Source organism: Camelus bactrianus, chromosome 12 (genome assembly GCF_048773025.1).
Source record: "Camelus bactrianus isolate YW-2024 breed Bactrian camel chromosome 12, ASM4877302v1, whole genome shotgun sequence".
Taxonomy (NCBI): Eukaryota; Metazoa; Chordata; class Mammalia; order Artiodactyla; family Camelidae; genus Camelus; species Camelus bactrianus.
The window spans coordinates 28983792-29006379 of record NC_133550.1 but is presented as its reverse complement, the minus strand read 5'-3'; the positions used below and the strand labels follow the sequence as shown (position 1 = coordinate 29006379).

Genomic DNA, 22588 nt, shown 5'->3' with positions numbered 1-22588 from the left:
TAATCCATGCTTGTATTTACTCATATAAACTCTACTTAGTTGTAATGCATCATGTAACAAATCACCAGAAACACAGCAGCTTAAAGTAGCACAAATGTATTAGCTTACAGATCTACGTATTAGAAGTCTGAGTGAGCTCAACTGGGTTTCTCTGCTCCAGGTCTCACATAGTCAAACTCAAGACTGGCCATTTTGAGATCTTATATGGAGGCTCTAGAAAAGAACCGCCTCTCTAGTTCATTCAGATTGTTGGCCAAATTCGGCTTGTGGTGATTGTAGAACTGTGGCCCCCTTTACCTTGATGACTGTCAGTGGGGACAGCTCACAGCCCCTGATGGCTGCCTGCCTTCCTTAGCATGTGGTTCCCTTTATCCTCAAGCCCCCCCCCCCCAGCAATAGTGTGTTGAGTTCCCCTTACACAGGCATACCTTGTTTTCTTGTGATTTCCTTTATTGCACCTCACAGATTGCTTTTTTTTTTTTAACAAATTAAAGGTTTGTGGCAATCCTGCATTAAGCAAGTCTATCAGCACCATTTTTCCAACAGCATTTGCTCATTTCATATCTCTGCATCACATTTTTGTAATTCTCACAATATATTAAACTTTTTCATCATTATTATATTTATTATGGTGATCTGTGATTCACGATCTTTGATGTTACTATTGTCATTGTTTTGGGACACCATAAATTGTCCCTATATACAACAGTGAACTTAATTGAGAAATGTTGTATGTGTTCCGAGTGCTCCACTGACTGGCCATTCCCCCCCCCCTCCTTGGATGTCGCTATTCCCTGAGACAGCAATATTGAGTAGAAGCTGCAGCAAGTTATCCAGAAGATCTATCTAAGATAATTAATGAAACAACAGATTTTCAGTATAGACAAAACAGCCTTCTACTGGAAGAAGATGCCAGCTAGGACTTTCATAACTAGAGGCAAAGAGTTAATGCCTGGCTTCAAAGCTTCAAAGGACAGGCTGATTCTCTTGTTAAAAGCTAATGCAGCTGGTAACTTTAAGTTGAAGCCAGTGCTCATTTACCATTCTGAAATTTGCCACCTGAAAATCCTAGAGCCTTTAAGAATTATGCTAACCTACTCTGCCTGTGCTCTATAAATGGAACAACAAAGGTTGGACGACAGCACATCTGCTGACAACGTGGTTTACTGAATACTTTCAGCCCACTGTTGACACTTGGTGCTCAGAAAAAAAAGATTCCTTTCAAAACATTATTGCTTGTTGTCAATGTCCCTGGTCACCCAAGAGCTTTGGTGGAGATGTCCATACTGTGAAATTCATGTTGTTTTCATGCCTGCTAATGCAACATTCATTCTGCAGCCCACAGATCAAGGAGTAATTTTGACTTTCAAGTCTTATTATTTAAGAAATACAATTATTTAAGAGATATGCCTGTGCTTTGAAACTCTGACTCACTCCTCTGCTACCAACCAGAGAAAACTGAGTTTAAAGGCTCCTGTGATTAGAACTGGCCAACTCAATCTCACTTTTGCTGTGTGATGGAACATAATCATGGCCCTGCTGACACCTTGATTTCAGACTTCTGGCCTCCAGAACTGTGAGATAATAAATCACTGTTGTTCTGAGAACACCCAGTTTGTGGCCCTTTGCTAAGACAGCCATTGCAAACTAACACAGTTAGTTTCTGATGTATACGGCTGAGAAGCATGATATATCATTTTTAAATTTTTGTTTGTTTTTGTTGTTTTGGGGGGAGATAATTAAGTTTATTTACTTATATATGTGTATTTATATACTTATATATATGTGTATATATATAAATTTTTTTTAATGGAGGTCCTGGGGATTGAACCCAGGACCTCATGCATGCTAAGCAGCACTCTACCACTGAGCTATACCCTCCCCCATGACTAATATAATTTTGTATGGAGTGAATAATCATGATACAACCCAGAACTGGAAAATCTGGTTTAGGTGGAGATGGTGTCTTTGAATGGCAGGTACACATGGACTTCAGATTAAAATCTCACAAAAGCAGTACTGCCTTGCAGGACTGTAAAGTAGTCTGGTGACATTAAAATCTTCCTCCCAAGGCAAGTTGGGGTGGTTGTTGCCACGCGCAGCAGATGCCTTGAGTGGGTCAGAACTGCTGCCCTGGAGGTCGGCAGTCTCTACCTGACCACTCAACTTGATAGTGTTGCTGGTCGCTGAGGTGTTTGGCATTGTCTGACCACTACAACTGGCTCTAGGTGTTTCAGCTGTTGATCTTCAAAGCGTTTAAAAAGGCACTGTGCCTTCTCCATAATGAGGAGCTGCCTCACAGGTTGATGGATCTTCAAGTTTTTTCTAATGCGGCCAAATCTAGAAGGGGAAGCCAATTTCTATTTGTCTGTCTCCTAATTTGGGTCACCCTAATACTTGTTTTCTTCTTTTTTAAATGCCATGCATGATATTCTTTGTTTCTTTATTGTGAGCCAACACTATCACTTACATAGATTACACACATTTTGGATCAAACTGTTTCCTAGAATCCAGAATAAACAGCAGCAAGTTACACCAAAGCAGCACAAATGACTCACCTTGCAGGACATGCTGATAACGCAGGCTACTCTCATTGGCTGAGAGACTTGGCAGCATAGTACACTTACTCTCATTGGCTGGAGCAAACAGGACACCTGCCTTCCCAGCTCTAATTGGCTGTGACCATACCCATTGCTGAAAACATGAGGGGAAATAGATCTGTAAACAATATTGTAATGGATTATTATATAAGCAGTGGGGTTGCACATTTAACTCACTACAACTCAAACAGGCAAATTAAAGAGAACACTTTAATTTTGTCTACAGTTATTCCTGAGGCTGTCCTTGGAGTTTATAATAGGAAAGCTAATTAAATGTCCAACATTATTTAAATCTGGTTGAAGCTGATCATTTAAACAGTGTCCAGTCTCTTTTAAATAGAAATGTTCATAGGTGCTTGTAGTATTTCACAATTTATCTTAAGAATTTCGATGATTAGTCATGCAATAAATGCTCTGGTTTTAAAAAATAAATAGGTAGGTAGATAGATAAATAGAAATGCTAATCTGTCTTTTAGATTTCCCTAACCCCATGCATTTCTAAATTGGTATTCTAGTATTAGGGTGGCGGGGTGTAGGGGGAGCAGATCCTGGACGTGTGCTGTTCTGTGTCAGTTCTGTTCAAACCCACAGCTTTCCAGCCTGATGATATCCTTTGTCGATGTGGTTACTCCAGTCCGTTAGCTTCTGACGCCACAATCTAGAGGTTAAAGTCCCATCCCTACTAAAAATGTCCCATCCCATTCTCTTGCTTTGTGAGCTCCTTGGCTTTAGCACTCACTCACTATTTAGTTTGGGGGGGGGTGTCCCTTTTTATTTCCGGTACAAAAGAAAACGGCTCTTTCTTGATTTCAAGTTATGCCGTATATACATATACGTATTTAAATTCTATCTGATGTTTTATGCAGCATTTCTAAATGTTTAAAGGGAGTAAATATATTTCATCTACATCAATTATACCAGAAAATGGACTTAATTTTTACAAGTAAAATTAAAATAAATAATACGTAAATTATTCTTGTTAAAAAAGGGGGCAACATTATAATCTCCCTTCTAGTCCCATCCACATCCCTGTCCCTCACAGAAATACATCTGTAACTTGCTTTACTACCCAATTGCAAGCCTTGGACAGCTATCCAGGTTGGCACAGATCTACCACACCCTCTAACGGCCTCAAACGACTGCATATACAGTTTGAGTGCACACTTTATTAGCCATTCTTCTATGCATGCTTCAGTGTTTCCTGTTTTTCCCTATGAGGAACTCTGCAATGGACATGTTTGTACATGTTTTCTTGTGCACAAGTGCCAGTGTTTTTTTCAAAAATAGACACTGATATCTGGAATTGCTGGCTTATAGCATACGTGTATTTCTATTTTATTCAATATTTCCAAACTGCCTTTCAATGTGGCTGTATCAGTTCTATATTCCCATTAGCAGTGTGTATGTTTTCCCACACCCATGGAATACATTTTAGTAATGGATCTAATTTGTGCAATATAATATTTGAAAATTATCAATATTCTAAATGTATTCCATTTTTCTTTTTTAAAGTTAAAAAACAATTTTTTAATGGAGGTACTGGGGATTAAACCCAGGGCCTCGTGCACGCAAAGCATGCACTCTACCACTGAGCTATACCCTCCCTCCTAAATATAATAAATTTTTCTTGATAGTTGGTGAGGTTCAGTTTCTACTTATCTGTTCAGTGGCCAACTGTATTTCTTTTTCTATAAATTACTTATCCTATGATTTTTCCATGTTCCCACTGGTTTATTTAAGTTTTCCTTTTTTGTAGGAGTATCTCATGGATCTAAATGTTAATCTTTTCTGTGTTATACGCAGGGCAAATACTGTCTCCTAATCTTGCTTGTCTTTTAACTTTGCTTAAACATGGTGCACATGTCATTCAAGGCCTTTTGTAGTAGAGAACTTTTACATGCTGTTCAAATTTATCAGTCTTAATGCAGTCAAACATATCAATTTATTCCTTTACATCTTTTTTATTTAGGGTCTGGTTTAAAAGGACTTCTAGTTTACCAAATTCATAAACATAGTCTCCTATATTTTCCAAAGTCAGAAACATAGTCTCCTATATTTTTTTCTGCTATATTTAGGATTTTGTTTCTTTGGATCTTTAGTCCCTCTGGAATTTATTTTCATGAATGGTGTCAGGTGGGGAATCTAACTTTATCAAAACAAACGATCAACTGTCCTAAAGCCACTTGCTGAATTGTTAGTACTTCGCCCAATGAAACGTGTTTCCATTCTTACTATACATACCACTCTAACTCGGGTGAACTACCCATCTGCAGGCATAACCCACACTAAGGAAAGGCTTACACATTGGCTGCTGAAACTAGGCAAATACCCTAGACTTCTCTAAGTGAGCAGAATGTGTCCTTAAAATGAGAATTGTAACTTAGTTATTTTAGAGCCTGTCTGGAATAATACAGTTGTCCCTCGGTATCCATGGGGGATTGGTTTCAGGATCCCCCATACCAAATCCATGGATGTTCAAGTCCCTTATATAAAATGGCGTGGTATTTGCCTATAATCTATGTACATCCTCCCATATAACTTTAAATCATCTCTAGATTACTTAAAATACTTAACATAATATAAATGCTGGATAAGTAGTTGTAAATACAATCTGAATGCTATGTAAAGAGTTGCCAGTGCACGGCAAATTCAAGTTTTGCTTTTTGGAACTGTCTGGGTTATTTTTTCTCTTAATATTTCCCATCTGAGGTTGGCTGAATCCTCAGATGCAGAACCTGTGAATACAGAGGGTCAAATGTATATATTAAAGGAGGATTATATTTATATACAGGAAGTATATAAAAAGGAGAAATAAATGTAAGAATTTGATCAATTAACTAGATAATAAAATCTTCCAGGCCATTCCATGGCTTGAAAGAAATAGCTTTTTACATCGGTCTACTCCCTTACCTCTGATTATATGCCCATTAAAAAACTTTGGGCTAGCTTATCCAGTTTCACAGGCACCTTGATACAAAAGGAAGGGATGCCTATAAAAAAGGAGTATTTCAGGTAAATCTATCTTTCTGAACTAAGACATTGATATTCTGGTATACAAATTGGTCCCTTAAGAGACCTTACTTGTGTAGTTTAAGCAGCTCTAGCCATACAGTTTTCTGAAATTCTAATTCTGTCATTTTATCTCCAGTGCCTGCACAGTGTCTGGTATATAGAAAGTACTCAGTACATTTGTTGAGTGAATGGATGGCTAAAACCATCACTGTTACTTGGTTAGGTTAACATTTGAAATGCTATGAATCACAGTCATTTTCCCTGCATAGTATTACTGTCTGTGTAAATGATTTATTTCTGCAAAAGGATACAGGCCTCCAGCTTGAAGTAGAGCTAATCACATTCAAGGCAGACCACAAATACCTCATTCATTTGTTCACTCATTCAATACAAATTCACTAAGTACCTATTAACCATGGTGCTAAGCTCTGGGAAATATAGTAACAATAATTTTTTTTTTTAAGACTACAGTTCTTGTATTTAACCAGAGTGGAAGGTAGAGGGGGTTGCAACTGGAAGCAGACGGAAGCTCTAAGCAGCAGGTTGAAAATGGTGGGGAAACCATGCTACTCGCACTCAGAGATGAGAGAAGACTAGTTAGTGATCATTAACTGGAGAGGTCCATGGACCTCCAGGGTCCCAGTCATCCAACTGAGGTTCATGTGTCAAGTATAAAGTTTAAAAACCCAGGGCTTTCCAGAAGGCTGGGGAATCACACAGATTAGTGGACCAAGAACTGTTGGACATTTAGGTGCTTTCCAATTTTTTGCCATTATCGGTAATATTGTGATTAACTTCCCTGGACAAAAATCCCTGTACACATTTTAACTTCCTTAGGATCATCTCCTGAAGTGGATTCCTTGGGTTAAAGAAAGGCTATGCCAATTTACAGTTTTATGAGCGATATAAGCGGGTACTTGTTTTCCCATACCCCTGCATATACTCAGTTTGGAAAAATACGGATTTCTAGGTCTCTACAAAAATGAAAATAAAATGTTTGTAAATTTTATATGTTAAAATGTCCACTTAACTTGTCATTTCAAAACTATTTTAATCAGTTAGAAAAACTTGTCTGTTAGGTTTGTACGAAAAGGAACTCGTGTTCCATTATACTGCAATGACTTCAGGGGTCTTGTCGGCGTCTATAGATATTCCTGAGTCAGAGCAGAAGTGCTCTTCCAGGGTTTTAAGTCGAGGTGTAGCAGAAGGGAAAAGGTGGAAAAGTTAAGAAGAAAATGTAGTATGATAGGAAATGGAGACGAAAAGAACAAGAGTGAGAAAGGGAACGGTGGAGGCATGAGAAGACGACTCCTGCCCCCACATGCTCTGCCTGAGCTTGTCCATCTTCTCATGTAGTCGCCCCGTCTGATGTTTTCCGTTCAAACATTTAGCGACTGCAGCTTCTTTTATCATGAAAGAGCAAGCATAATTACAGGCTGAGAAGTCATTACGGGGGCCAAAATGAGAAATCAGCACAGAATGTTTTTTAAAAGGAAAATCCATGGGTTGTGATTTGTTAAGTCACCAGGGCTCTAGGACTCCGACCTTCCAACGTTAGTCATTCCTTCCTTGTAAACAGTTCCCTCCCTAGTTTTCTAACTGGTCATTGTGTTGTTAATAAACACAGCAGGGCCCTTCAAACCTCTCCAAAAAATCTGAGAATGAATTCAAATTCTAATCAGCAGCATTTCTGAATGTTGAAGTGTAAATCAGCTGACTCTTTCTTTCTACCTCTTAGGTAGGTACCTATTTAAGGGCACTCACTGGGCTAAAATTCAATTTAAATACTTTTCAGAGGTTTTTGGTTTTAAGATAACAGAAGAGGACTTTTCTCTGTGAGTGCTTAAGATTTAGAAAGCCAACAGTAGCAAGGGTTCCCTCTACTGACCAGAAAATGCCACAACCTAATTATGATACTGTTTTCAAGCTCAGAAACTGTCATTTGTTTTAAAAATCTCAGTTGGGCTAATTGTTTCCTATCTTTCATCAACTTATTTAGTGTCCTCATCAATTTCAAGTTAGTCAGAGACATAAATCCAAACATGTCACATAAAAATAGGAACAAAAGTTAATAGAGTAATTTAAAAAGTAAATAATTTTCTATTTTTAAAAAGTAAGGCTGGAGTGGGGGACTGGGGAGATGTTGGTCTTGCAGTTAGAAAATGAGTAGTTTCTGAGGATCTAATGCACAGCATTGTGATTATAATTAACAATACTATATTACGTATTTATGTATTATGTATAGATCGTGAATGTTCTGACCATAAAAAAAATGATAATTATGTGAGGTGATGGAGGTATTAGCTAGTGCTATGGTGGTAATCATACTGCAATATATGTATCAAATCAACACACTGTACCTTAAACTGACACAGTTTTATATGTCAATTATATCCAATAAAAATAAAAATTATGAGCAAGTAAAAAAAAAACCCCAAAACAAACAAACAAAACATAAGATAGACCAATGGATATCTATTTAACAGAGTATTGTCAACTTAAAAAACAAGAATCCAGTTCAAGAGGAAAAGTGTTATTTGGGATCAAAGAATTGCAGTTTGGGGTACATAGAGTAAGGTAGTGTCGACTGAAATAAAATCACTCAATGTGAGAATTGTGAGTGAAGCTTTATTTGGGGTAAATGAGGACTATAGCCTGGGAGACAGCATTTCAGATAGCTCTGAGTAAGTGCTTGGAAGAGGTAGGGGGGAACTCAGTATTACATATGATATAGTGAAGGGGGTATGTGCAGTTAGGGTCACATTTAGGCAGAGGCTTGCTGCTAGTCAAGAGGAGCAGATGTCACTGTTAATGATTTCAGTGCCTTTCCATACATGAGGAGATCTAAGAATTAGGCCTATTAAAATCTTCTGAAAATATCTATCTGAAGGCCTGTTCTGCCAGTTTTCCCAGAGCACAGAGTGCCCCACTCCTGATCTCCACCTGGAACTCCTTCAGGGACTACTGGAGGTCAGCGGCTGCAGCGGCTCGTGATTTAATCCAAGCAGAGGCAGCCGACAAGTGCCAGTGTGAGCCAATCCTTGTAGAGGCAAGTGGCAAGTGCCAATTTTTAGCTGGTTTCTTTGCTGACTTTTTGGCTTGTTGACAGTTTGGTCCAGATCAAAAGTATAGAAAACAGGCTGTTCCTCTGGAATGGCTGCTCCAGCCCTATTATTTTTCCAGATTCTTTTTTTTTTTTTAAGCTTTTTGGTTTTTTGCTGTTGTTGCTGCTGCTGTTTTCTTTTTTTGTTTGGATTTTTTTTTTGAGGGGAGGTAATTACAGAGATTCTTTTTTTTAAATTGAAGTATAGTCTTTACAATGTTATGTTAATTTCTGGGGTATAGCATAGTGATTCATTTATACACACACACATACACACACACACACATATATTCCCTTTCATATTCTTTTTCATTATAGGCCATTACAAGGTATTGAATATAGTTCCCTGTGCTCTACAAGAAGATCTTGTTGTTTATCCAGCTCTATTTTAAGTTTCTCCACTCATGTCATCTCTTACAGTATCAATTTACTTGATTTGTGATATGCTCCTTCCTAAATCAGTGGATGTTTAAAAACGTCTAAAATTCTAAAATTTCAACAAAACCAGTATTAAATTGTGGAAATCTCTTAAAATTTAAATACCAATTTAAAAAAAAGTAAACTAGAGTCCCTATCACAATTAAGAATAAATAAATAAGGTTAAAAAAAAAGAAACTAGGATCTAGATAAGAACATTGTCCAGCACAGCCATTTAGCGATAATATGGAAAGATAAATCCTGTGTGACCAATCACATCAGGAGTTTCTTGAATTACAGCTGCAATCCTTTCAGCCAGGTATCAAAAGACTTTAAGCAGGAATTTGGGTGTGATCCTTAACTCATTTTTTAAACAAATACTTATTGGCATAGTGCAAGGCATTTGAAAGACAGCCTCATCGAAACATACAAAGTCCCTGCCTTTTTGGAGCCTGCTGTGCAGTGAAGGAGAAAGGTAGAAACAAACAAATGAATATATAATTGCAAATTGGGATGAAGCATTAGAAGGGAAAGAACTAGGTTCTTAAATGAGACTAACGGGGCATCTGGACACAGATGTAGACACAGCCTCCCTGAGATCTTCATTAGCCAAGTAGAGGGTGGGGAGAGCTTTACAGGAGTCAGAAACTCTGATGAGAGACATCATGAGTAATGATCACTCGATTACTCAGAGCTGCAGCATTTTGGGACAGCTGGTGCTATGTTAATATTTTTTTGTTCACTTATGTGTCAGTACACAACATTTTAGTATTTTGCCTAGGGCCATGTTCTCTGCCTTTAAACTGAGAGCTCTATGATGACAGGAGATGTCTTCCATTTCTTTCCACTCTTCTGGTTTTAGCACCGTGTGCTGCACACAGAGGACTCGACCCACATTCCCTACTGAACACGGGACAATTTCTTTGAGTCTACCTAGTTGGGAAAGGCCCCTTGGTTAGATGGCTTCACTCATGGATTTCAGCATTCATAGCTTCTAACAGAATGCCTGCCATATTCAACAGTCAATAAATATTTGTGGAATAGTGAATCAAAGACCAAGTGAATGAATACATTTTCCACTACATTCATACGTCTATTTCCATGTATCCAGTGAAACCACTTATTCAATCATTCAGTCATTCCACAGATAATCAATGAGCACGGTGTGCCAGGCATTGTGCCAGGGCTGGGGGCACCAAAGTGAGCAGAAACAGACAAGACCCTGCCCTCGTGGAGCTTATGGTCTAACTACTACAAAAGTCAGGGGCAGAAAAGTGATCAAGCACATACTATATTTTCTTTATTGTCAGGAGAGACTAGGCATAGATCTGCACCTTGATTTAACCACATAATTTCCAGAAGCCCAGAGCAGCACTCCTTGCTGTGCAGAAGCCAGAGTCTACTTTATCAGGGCTAAGGTACAGATGGCGAAACCCTGGACTGAAGTTACCTCTTAGTAAGAAACACGGTTCTGTTGCAATCCAGATCACAGAGAGCCCATAACCAAGGAGTAAGTCTGATTTCAAGTGACAGCGATTTTTGGAGCTAGGTTCAATCCTTCACCCAGCGCCTGCAGATTGGGGCAGAGTGGGCTGAGAGGAAGCAAAGCAGAGAAGATTCCACAAGGAGAGGATTAAAGAGATGCTGCTATATCAGTACAAACATCACAAGAACGTGACATGGGTGGTCTCACTGCCTTCGTCTAGGGGAAGGCTGCCCTTTCCCATCAAGGCTGACAGTTAGGTCCTCTTACTGGGGGCAGTGTGTATGGGGGTGGGATGAAGGGGTGACTCAAGCGAGGTTTGCTCCTGGAGAGGGAATTACAACCTTCCAGCTTCTCTGCATAGATTTGACAGGAGGGCACTGTACTTTTGTAACCTCCCTATGGGACCACCACGGAGGTTAGACTAGTCACTCAATCTCCCACCTGCACACAGTAGACTGCTCAGCTTCACAACTCATTGCTCTTTGTTTTTATCACATTTAGGATAAGACAAAGGCTTCATAACGAATCTACCAATGCATCTGTGGCTGCTTACACTGAGAGAAACTTTTCAGGGGAATTATTCAGAGAAACTCCTTTCCACGTTGCTGATGGCTGCAGTTCCTTCCTTGAGTGATAAGATTCCTATGTAGGTGGCTTTGAGAGCTTCCAGTTCTCCAAACCCAAAATAAAGAGGGATGAATCAGATATATTACACACACATTATGCTTTTATGTGCACTTACAAGGAAGTTTTTACTAATTGAGATTCTTTTCTCAAAAAGGGGCTCTAAAGATTATGAGTGTAGGTTCTGTGGTCAAACTGAAGTTCTAGCTCTGACATCAACTTTTCTAGTCTCTGCATGCCACAGTTTCCTCATCTGTAAAATGGGGATAACAGGATTATTGCAAGGACTGAATAAGTTCATACATATACTGTTACCATTTGTAATGATAATAATGTGGAATCCCGCTGAAAGAATTTTAAGGGCCATAAAAAATACTGCTGTTATTCGGAACTGACTGCCTTCTTTCTTATCTCTCTCAGATGCCAAGCTCTTTCCTGCCTCAGGGCTTTGGCCGTTGCTGTTTCATCTTTTCAGGAAACTCTTCCCCGGTCTTTCGCAGTGGACCTGTTCCTCCTGGAGCTCTGGGCTCAGACACCACCCCCTCAGAGGTGCCTTCTCAATACCAGCCCTGCCTCCACCCCTGGTGCCTCTCTGTCACATGCTCCTTGTTTGTTCTCTTCACGGGGTCCCTCACCCGGTTTTTCTGAAATCACCCTGTTTACTCTCTACTTGTCCAGTGTCTTCCATCACTGAACTTGAGCTCCACAGGGGCAGCGATGTTGTTGTCTTGTTTACCATGGCATCCTGCAGGCCTAGGGCAGAAGTTCTCAAAGTGTGGTCCGTGGACCCTCCGGAAGGGTCATGTAAGATCAACATTCCTTTCCTAATAATACTAAGACTTCATTTGTTTTTTCACCATGTCGACTTTTGCCCCGATGTGCAAAGGCAATGGTGGCTAATGCTGCTGGCATGAAATCAAGGTCATGACACCAGCTGTACCAGCAGTCGCTGTATCATTCCTCACCCCTCTGGACTCACAGTGGAAAAAAAAAGCCAGTTTCACTTAAAAGTCATGCAAGAATGTCTTTGAAGAAGCAGTCAAAAATATGAATTTTGGTCTTGACCCTCGAGGACATGACTTTTCAGGATTCTATATGATAAAGCGGGAGGATAAAACACTCCTGCTGGACACTTAAGTGTGTACACCAGTTACTTCCAGATTGAGCTGGGAGCTGGAGAAAACTGCATTTTTCATGGGATACCATTTCTACTTGACAGAGCAACAATGAGCTAGGGATGGGAGCACAGAACTAAAGATGTGGGTGTTTTTGTTTTGTTTTGTTTTGTTTTGTTTTGTATTTTTAAAATTTTCTTTTTATTAATCTTTTTTATGGGGGTGGGGTAATTGGGTATTTGTTTGTTTGTTTGTTTATTTACTTACTTACTTTAATGGAGGCACTGGGGATCGAACCCAGTGCATGTTAAGCACACACTCTACCACTGAGCTATTGCCTCTCTCTTCAAGACGTAGTTTTGAGAATTACCGGCTAAGAGCTGATAGTGAAAGACAATGTCTAATGAGTACCTGACACTGTTCTAGCCACAGACAAGTTTCCTGCTCTCAAGGAGCTTCTAAGAGAAGAAACAGTAGAAGTCAGGATGGAGGTTTGCTAAATATTTGAACCTAGGAGAGAGGAAAAAGAGAGGTCAGCAGGAAACCACTTAGGAAACACACTGATTAAAGAAACATCTCTGCGAAGCAGTAGTGTTTATTACGAGCAAAGCAGGGTGGTTATGGGCTACAAGCCAAATGGAGAAACAGTCCCCTTATAACTGTAACTGTAAAGGTTCTGTTCAGCAAAATGAGATTCTACTTACACCAATACAACTTTAAAGGATCTTAATTTTTTCCCCTTTAATAGAGAATCCTTGCTCATCCAGAAAATTTTCAACATAAAAACATCCAGAATTAATGGGCAAGTGGCAATATAGCAGATATCCCTAATTACACTTTGTCAAACTGACAGTGAGAGTGACCATTTTTCATCCCTGTGTCACAAACATTGTTGTATTCATTTCTCAAGTGACTTGTTTATATTGTAGTCACAAATCTTTATACTTGAAAAAATAATGCTCTTAATAAACTCAACCTGGATTTTCCTTCCCCAAAGACAATGGCGGCAACCACAGTTTAAACAAGACTTTCCTGCTTTCTCCTGTCTAAGTCTGTGCCTGTGCATTCATTCCAGGTTTGCCCAGAGTCTGAGGCTGGCTGTTCCCCCTGAATCAGTGCTCTAAGAGGCAGATGCTGGAGAAAACAAGCCATGGAACCATAGGGAGTGTGGGTGAAAGGGAGACCATTTAGGGGCCATTGCAATAGCAGTGGAGATGGTTTGAAGAGGCTGGATTCTGGATATGTTAGGAAGGTAGATCCAGCCAGCCTGCCAGACTGGGTAGGAAGGTGAGAAGAAGAGAAATGTCAAGACTGCCTCTGAGATTTTTCATCTGAGCCCATGGTCAGAGAATGCCGCAGGAGTGGGTTTGGGGGTGGGGGGAGATCAGCTCAGGTTTAGGGGTGTCAGTTTGAGATTCCAGCAGACTGCCCAGTGGAGATGCTGAGGAGCCCATCGGATTAATGAGTTGTATATGAGATGCCCCAATCTGACTGCCCCACACACTCTTCCTGTCCCTCCAAGCCTCTAGCGGACTGGGGAGGTCTGGGAATTCAAAGCCCCTAAGAGAAGACCTGCTTGAGGCCAAGTAACCAAGAGGCCAGGCTGAGTCAACCACAAAGCTCCTCATAATCATCTCACCTCATGGCCCAAACTCCAGCCATCTCCTTCACATCCTCCCCACGCGGATGGAAGCACACCTGCGCCAATTGTCTGAAGACCAGCTTTTGAATTCTGATCCACGGTAAGAGTGAGAATTTTGTAAAATACAAAATCCAATGCCTGGCTGTCACAGCAGTACCAAATTGCTATAGAACACTGGTACATTTTTAGCTGCAAGTAGCAATTAAAAGTGGCTTCAACAAACCAGGGTTTACTTTCCATCTAGAACAAGAAGACAGGAGACTGGCAGCTGAAGGCATTGCTTAAGCAGCTTAGCACTTCTGGGTCAGGTTCTCTTCACCTCTTCTTTACCAATTAGCACAATTCTAGACACCCACATTCTGAGGATATGGAAACACAGCAAAAAGAGAATTCAGCATTTCTAGCCTCTTGAGTGAAGGTGAACAGAATAGGAATGAGTATTTGGTTAGGAAACAAACTGTGTCTTTCATAGCATTTTTGCCTTTTTTTTCTGTATAATGGTTTGCTAAATTGCATAAACATTCTCTTTTTTTTGTTCTTTATACTTATACTTTAAAATTTTTTTGACTTTTAAAAAATTTACAATGTTGTATTCATTTCTGGTGTATAGCATAGTAATTCAGTTATACATACTGTATAAAACATTCTGATTCTAGCAAATACGGCCAAGGAATCACTCCATAATTCTCTAAGGTTAGTCTTGCCTCCAAACTCCAGGCAGAGAAAGGCGTGGAGAGTCTGCTCATTCCTGTGGTAAATCACAGTTTTGGAGATCCCAGATCTCCTCAACAGACTGACTGACTTAGCATCTCCCACCTCCTGGGTTAAAGCCCACCCATCCGTCTCCTGCACCAAACGGCTGACTCTCATTTTAAATTGAGAAGAGGGGAATTGAAAAAACAGGAAACTGACTTTTTTGGGGAAGTGTAAGGACAAACAGGAAAAAAATGAAGACATGTAGTTGATATAGATCATTTGATTTTAAAAGAAAAAAATAACCTCATATGGATAACAAAAAGTTCAAAATTTAGAAATGCATAAGAATTTAAAACTGCTCTAAAAAATTAAGTCCTTTTAAAAAATGCATAGTCCTGGCTGGTTAAAGAAATCTGCAGGCTTGCTCTTGTGGCATGTATAATAATGCTAAATAGTAGTTATGAAATATTTTTAGTTAAATAGAAAAATGTGAATAACTACGGTGTAGGTGATGTGCTATTTTCCAAATTAAAAACAGCATAGCAAAAAATATCCTCCAAATACCCATAAATAACTGGTTGACTTGGCAATAATTCACCTCCCAATGATTTCATGTGAAGTGTAAAGCAGCTTTGATAAATCATGTCTTCTAATATAACAAATATGAAAATAAACTACATTTAATATTTTGCATATACTAAAAACAGACTCTGTAAGTAAAGAAGTACCTATGAACAAGTTCTCAGAAGGACCAAACAATATCTTTCTTATTAATTTAATCCAATCTGCTCTCAATATAAGCAAATGAGAAATTGTAATTTTAATCTGAAAAAGCAAATCAGGGGATTTTGGAGATGGAAGGTCTCTTGGAAATCATCTGGATCCAAGCCCTCGTTTTATACACAAAGAAACTGAGGATTTGGACTTGCCCAAACCCGAAGGCCATCCTTGTCAATGGCAGAGTCTGGACTGGAAGCCACGATCCAGATATCCAAGCCAGCCCTGCTCCATGTGCCACACTAGCCCCCAAAACAGAGTGGTCTCTCTCTTGGCAGATTTCTTTGCCCTTTTTTAACCTTAGCAGTAATATGGACAAGAGATTGTATAACTGATCATCCCTTAGTGGGCTTGCAAAATTGTTTTTTCAAAGTCTGCTGGCAGTTGGCAAAAGTAACTGTTGATTTTATTAACAGCAACCCACATTTCAAGAATATATTCAGAGGCCAAAAATAAAACTACTTTTCAAAACAAAAGGTCATCCTGTGACAGAAGTATGTGCACTTCTTACAGGGTATCTGGTGCTTTACAATTTTAACCCAGTAATAATAAATTAGCATTGCAATAAAAGTCTTAGACTCACACACAAGAAGCCCCCATTCATGTCAAGCAACATGCAATGCCTCGTGCAATGCTGTATGTTGCAATAGCAATAGAGCTGTTTATATTCTTGGATCCACATCCTGACCTCTCACACACTGACCATTCACTCTACTCCAAACTGCTTTTTGCCACCAGCACTCCACTGAAACAGCCTTACTAAGATCCACAATAAACAGCCAATAAATGCAATGGTTATTTTTCTGTGCAAGTCTACCTCGACCTCTCAGCAATACTGTCACCTTTGGCCACCCTCTCTACCATTACAGCATCATCCTTGTTTTCCTCCTACCTCTTTGACTCTTCCTTTTCAGAATTACCTTCCTCTACCAGCACAGGCTGGAGTTCTTCAAGGCTCAGTTGTAAACTGTCTTTTTGCATTAGACTGTCTTCCTTTTCAGAATTACCTTCCTCTACCAGCACAGGCTGGAGTTCTTCAAGGCTCAGTTGTAAAAACACTGACTCAGTATGCTGTACACCTGAAACTAATATTGTAAATTAACTGTACCTTAATTAAAAAGAAAACACTTGAGTTCTAAACCTATATGATTATTTAATTAATAACTTCTATTGGATTTCTCAAAGATGCCTCGAAATCCAGATGGCCCTGTATGAACTCAGTCTCTGTCCTTCCCAACCCAGCCCTCTTCTTTTGTTTCCTATCTCAAAGAGTGGTACCAGACTCTACCAAGCTGCACATATCAAACATGTGTGATTATTAATTTTTTAAAACAGAGGTACCGAGGACAGAACCCAGGAATTCGCGCATGCTAAGCACACTCTCTACCACTGAGTCATTACCCGCCCCCTCCAAATACGTGTGATTCTTAACTTCACTTCCTCCTGTGCCCAATCTAAGTCCACTTGATTTCATCTACTAAATCCTCTTGAATCTACCCACTTCCGTCATCTCACCACCACTCCTCTGAGCTATCTCATCTCCCTGCAGTCATCTCCAAACTGCTCTCCTAGCATCTCTGGTTCTCATCCTTCTGTTTCAAAACAAAGGAGTTGACTGTGACAATGCTTGGAATACCCCCTCTTGCTCGTCCTAACATAGCCTACAAGGTATTCTATGGTCTGAGGCTGGCCTTCTTTTCCAGTCTCCTGTCTCACATCTCCCCTTCCCTAAATGTACTCTCTCCCCTCCATCCTTTTTGCAGTTCTTTAAACTCATCCTAAATTCCCCCAATAGGCCTATGTGCTATTCCCCTTCCTCTCTACTCAGCTAACTTCTATATGCCCATCAGATTTCAGCTCAATTGTCCTTTCCTCACAGACACTCTCACTGACAGTCCATTCTGAGCCAGATTCTTTTGTTATAGCCTCCAGAGAACCATGTTCCTTTTAGGATGTAAGTTTATTATAATAAACTCATGTTTTTACTGAATTAGTGTCTATCTTTTCTGCTAGAACAATGTTTCTTAAGATCACAGGGAACATAGGATTGTCTTTGCACAGCCATGTTCAATAAATCCTTGCTGAGTGAATGAAATGAGCATTGTATTCCTGATGTTAGCAAGTATAAACCAGTTCAAGTGTGAAAACAAATGCAAAACAATTTATCTAATAAATCTGGTCTCCATTCTTTTAACCAAACTTTCTCCTTTGGCCATTCTGCATATTCATTCACCCAACAAATATTCATGGTTGGAGTCAATGTGGACTGCTTGGTGAACGCTGGCGCTTTTAAGTGAAATTGACAACTAATGATTTGAAACTAGCAAGTTAAACAAGGTTTAAAAAGTATTTCAAAAAATGAAACAGGAGAAAGCTTACTTCATTTCACAGGGAAAGATTTCTCTTACACTCTTTTGAAAGGGAGATGAGGATTTTGCTTCATTAGATGCTACACACGTGGGAGTGTCACCCCTGCACATACATGTAGAAATTACATGTTAATTTAAACACACAGAGAACATTTCTTAGGCAAACATAATGCCTGAGGCTCGTCTGATAAGACAACTTGCACACACACATGCCATCCTTCTTCCGCCAGTTCCAACATGCAATTCGAAAGTAAAAACATCAGGTTCTCTTTATTTGTAACAGGAAAAACCGAAGTTGAGCCATCGAACATAGGATAAAAAACAGGTGCAGTTACAACTGTAACAAAAGGAGAGTCCGCATGCATTCTCCCATACACTGCCTTTCGGGTTTGTCTCTGGGGTTGGTCCATGTCAGCTGATGCATTTTTTCCCCAGGAACTTTCTTTTCAATGGGAAGATGGTCCTCAGGGCAAAAAATGTTTATCAGACTTCAGTTCCAGCAGTACATGTTTTATTTACTTATCAATATGTACCCTGACCCTAGTTCGCTCCAATCTTCCTTGCATTCCTATTGAAGTTGGTCATTTATTATAACGTTCCCCCAACGTTGATTAAAAATCACCCCTCCCAAGTTCTATTTACAGTTAAGAAGTATTTGTACATGGCACAAATCAACTCAGCTGTTAGTGCACAGAGGTCACATAATACTCACTGTGCTGAAATACTTTTCTCCAGCTTTCGGGGAATAATTACGTGTTAATGTAAACATACACAGGGAACATTTCTTAGGCAAACATAATGCCTGAGGCTCATTTGGTGAGACAAATTGCTTTGTACTTCTTAGCACAATAAAATGTATCTTTGGAAACTGAGAATAACCAAAGAGTATTTAAAACAAAGAAAATAACACACACGGATCACACAACAGATTGACGGATACATTGAAATTCTATCAAAACAGATTCTCAGTGAGGCTTTTCATTTCAAACAGGCCAGGAAAAAAAACATCCTAAAAGGTGTATTTTATACACATGGCTCTCTGTCCACTTAAGAGTTGTTTTCTCATTTAAGGTTTCTAAATAATATTTAGAAAAAAAGAATTATTTATTACAAGAGGCATTATCTTCCTCAGTCAATTTATGGTGAGAGGTTATCAACAACTGCTTTGAAAGCTCAACTGTCAGGAGTCGGCAGAAATACATTTTGCAATTCAATATGTGGGACTATCATTTCTTTAAGTAGAAATCATGTATCTCCCCTATAACTTATTTTTAAGTATCCTTTAAAAAAATTCAGGGAACTTGTTAAATACTGATTATCTCTCTGCTTCTCTTTCAAATCTTTCCTCATATATTTATCAAGTTTCTGCTTAGTCTTTGATAACATTTGCTTTGACTTGCTGCTCAAGAAATTTCCCCAGCCACCTTAGAAAAGCTGACCTAGTTCACTCCAAATCCTTCAGTGCCAAAGAAAGCTCCGAGGGCACCTCAAAGTGAGGGGTAGGGAGTGATAGCAGGGAGGTAGTATTAAGAAATCACCAACCTGAAATGCTCACAGAGGCCAGGAGAACCACCACCAGAAAAGAAGAAATTGGCTCAATTCCTCCTACAGTCTTTTCTTTGGGCCATTTAAACATGGAGCTATTTTGTTTTTTAACTTCACGTATAGTTTCTAGAGTTCACTAAGAGCTCAAAAACAAGAGAATACCTATAGGCACTGCAGTTTTTCAAAAACATCTAATTTCTTATATCAATTTTCTACCAGAGAAATGGTACTGTTAGAATTGGGTTCTGTCTTATCATCTTTCCAACACTTTGCTTTTGATAAATGCGACTTCATTTCTATAAATTAAAAAAGCAGGAAGTTATACTAAAACAGAAATGCTAGCTTTAAATTCTGACTTGAATACTTTGGCCTAAATTATAAAAGAGCATTGGGGGACCACCTATAAGCAAGCAGAAGAGTCCTATGTGTCCTTCCTTAAAAACCACTATACATTTGTAGCACAGTAGTTTGAATTCCTTTGTCCTTATTATAAAACTTTAATTTCATGTACTTCATTTGGTATAAACAAACCATCCTATACACCTCACATAATCATCTTTGGAAAGAAGCATGAGCTATGTTTTAGAGAACGAGGTTTTTTTTAAAGGTACTCTAAAAGAGAAATAAGTATTTATGAATAAAATTTCATTTGAGTTACTTCTTACAAACCATCATTTGATGAATTTTGCAGTATTATTTTTTTTCTTCTTTGAAAGTAACTTGCACACTTAATACTTAAGAAAAAATCTTCTTGGGGTGACTTTCTTTTCTCCACAAAAACCCCATTAAGGACGTTGTACCAATTTACTCTTACTTCCTTCCTGTTCACTGAGTTTAAAATGGGTGTAAGCGAGAATGCCAAATAATGTACATAACATGCCAAGACCCTGATTAACGGACAGCGGGTCCTTAAATAAAACATATCCTCCAAATAAAGTAATGCAGAACTTGAAGTGTCCAAACATGTTATAGCTGAGGTTTTAGGATAAGGATAAAAAATAACAAGATAGATACTATATTCACACACACAGAGCAAAGCTTCCTGTGGCTGGAAAGAAGTGCATGAAACAGACTGAACAGCAGCCCCCATCCAAAGAACAAGAGAACTTCAGTGAGATGTGGGGCTGATCCTAGTTTCTTCAAGTAGGTTTCAGCAATTAATCAGTGATAGGAGGTTGCCTCAACTCTCCCCATTGACCTTGCCAAAGAAGAGAAAGGGGGCTATAATATGAGGTTGGGAAAGAGATTCAAAACAAGGTACAGAGAAGATATTTTGCAGAGCACTTTGTGATGCTGTTTCATAGAGCCATTTCTAATAAACCTCCCCTGGCTAATGAGGTGAGATGTGTAGTGTAAGGCACCAGAGAGCTGCCTCAAGGTCAACACATCCGCTGTGCATAAGTTTAGGAGGGAACCAGGGAAAGGGGAGGGAGGAACACTGGTCACCAAGCACACAGCACTGCTGTCTATTTCAGTCGAGGGCAACTCTGCTTTACCAGGTGCTCAGGTCAAAACTGGGTGAGTCAACCTTGTTTCCTTTCTCATTCTCCACTTCCAATCTGCCAGTAAAACCTGTTGGCACTCCTTGAACATATATGAAGAATCCAGTGACTTTTCACTACAGCCGCTGTGACCATCCTAGTACCAAACTACTGTGGTCTCTGAAACAGCACCCTGCAGTGGCCTCCTGATGGCTTCCCTTCTTCTCTTGGCCCTTTCAGTACAGTGGTTCTCAGCGAGGGCTGATTCCGTCATGTGTGCAAGGTCTGGACACACTTTCGGTTTTCATAATTGGGGAGGGGGGTGCTACCGGCATCTAGTGGGTAGAGGCCAGAGATGCTGCTGAACATCCATCCTCCCGTGTATAGGACAGGCCTCTGCAACGAGCAGCTGTCTGGTCCAGAAGGTCAACAGCACTGAGGCTGAAAAGCCCTGCTTTGTCTAGTCTCAACCCAGCAGCCCAGAGGGGTCCTATGAGAACATTCATAAAGCCACATCATTTCTCTGCTCAAAACTCCAATGGCCTCCCCTCGCACTCAGAAAACAATCCTCATATGAAAGCTCTGCTCAGTCTGGCTCCCTGTTACTCTCAGAGTCCTACTACCCCTGCCCTCTGTTCCTCCAGCTCCAGCACACAGGCCTCTTGTCCCTTCAGCCCCTCCCTGGCTGTTCTCTCTGCCTGGAATGCCACCCGTGCCCATCTGCTCGGAGTAACCTCACTCGCTTCAGGTCTTTACTTGGAAGTCCCCTCCCTGTGGAGGCCTTCCCGATGGCCCTCTGTCCCCGACATTCCATATTCCCTTTCCTGCTTAATTTTTTCTCCTTGTCACTTAACATTATCTAATACTGTATATGTATATTTCTTATTTTTCTTATTTCTAGCCTGTCTCCTGCTCCAGAATTTAAGGCTGTGAGAGCAAAGAGTTTTGTCTCTTTGGTTCACTACTGTATCTCCAGTGCCCGATATACAGTAGCTATTCAGTATGAGAATACTTATTAAGTCAAGGAGTGGTTTACACTGGGTGCTCAATAAATATTTGTTGAATGAATGGATGTTCTTCATCAGGGCACAAACTTAGATGTCATGATTTGGCAGCACGGTGCACAAGATCTGGGGCAAGACCTCAGGGGCTCAAATCTGGACACTGAGCTTTTCAACTGGATGATGCTGAGTTATCCAACCCCTCTGCACCTCCACTTCCTCCTCTGTAGAGTAAGATGACAGAATTTATCTCATCAAACTGCTCAAAAATGAAATGCTTAATACGCATAAGGTGTTTCAAACAGTCCCTGGCACAAAATAAACACTTACTAAGTGTTGTTTTTTAAAAATATTATTATTATCATTGCTTTATTTATTGATAATTGGCAAATACGCTGCTTTTTTTACTTTGCTCTCAGTGTTCACTCATCAAAAGCAAAATGTTAAAAATGGGCAGTTGAATTTGATTCAGACCTTTAAGTCATGACTTCATTTCTTAAATGTTGAGAACATGGGCACACCAATGTCCAAATAAATACAAAAACAAATTCAAAAGTCAGAGTGACTGGTCTGCAATTATTTCTGTTATTTGGATTAACCACATCTAGCTATTACTATTAATAACTGAAAAGTGATGGCAAACCAGAGTATCCACTTCATTAGTTGCTCAACAAATACTTATTTAACTTCACTATGTGCAAGGAATGGTGATCTATGTTA

At 39.6% G+C, this 22588-nt stretch overlaps 1 protein-coding gene and 1 non-coding gene across 4 annotated transcripts in view; both read right to left on the bottom strand.

The window, feature by feature from the left end:
• Positions 1–22588, bottom strand: part of SLC35E3 (solute carrier family 35 member E3) — a 33920-nt gene that overhangs the window by 1484 nt on the left and 9848 nt on the right. For 2 of the 3 annotated variants that reach the window (XM_010970491.3, XM_010970490.3), the window contains one exon: positions 18093–20358. The exons of the other annotated variant lie outside the window; for it this stretch is intronic. In XM_010970491.3, the coding sequence (XP_010968793.1) occupies positions 20172–20358 (187 nt within the window). In that variant the 3' untranslated portion in view covers positions 18093–20171. Of the gene's footprint in view, positions 1–18092; positions 20359–22588 lie in introns of those variants that run through there. 3 annotated transcript variants of the gene reach the window in all.
• Positions 4132–4204, bottom strand: TRNAA-UGC (transfer RNA alanine (anticodon UGC)). Its single transcript has one exon. It is a non-coding gene; the product is annotated as a tRNA-Ala (tRNA).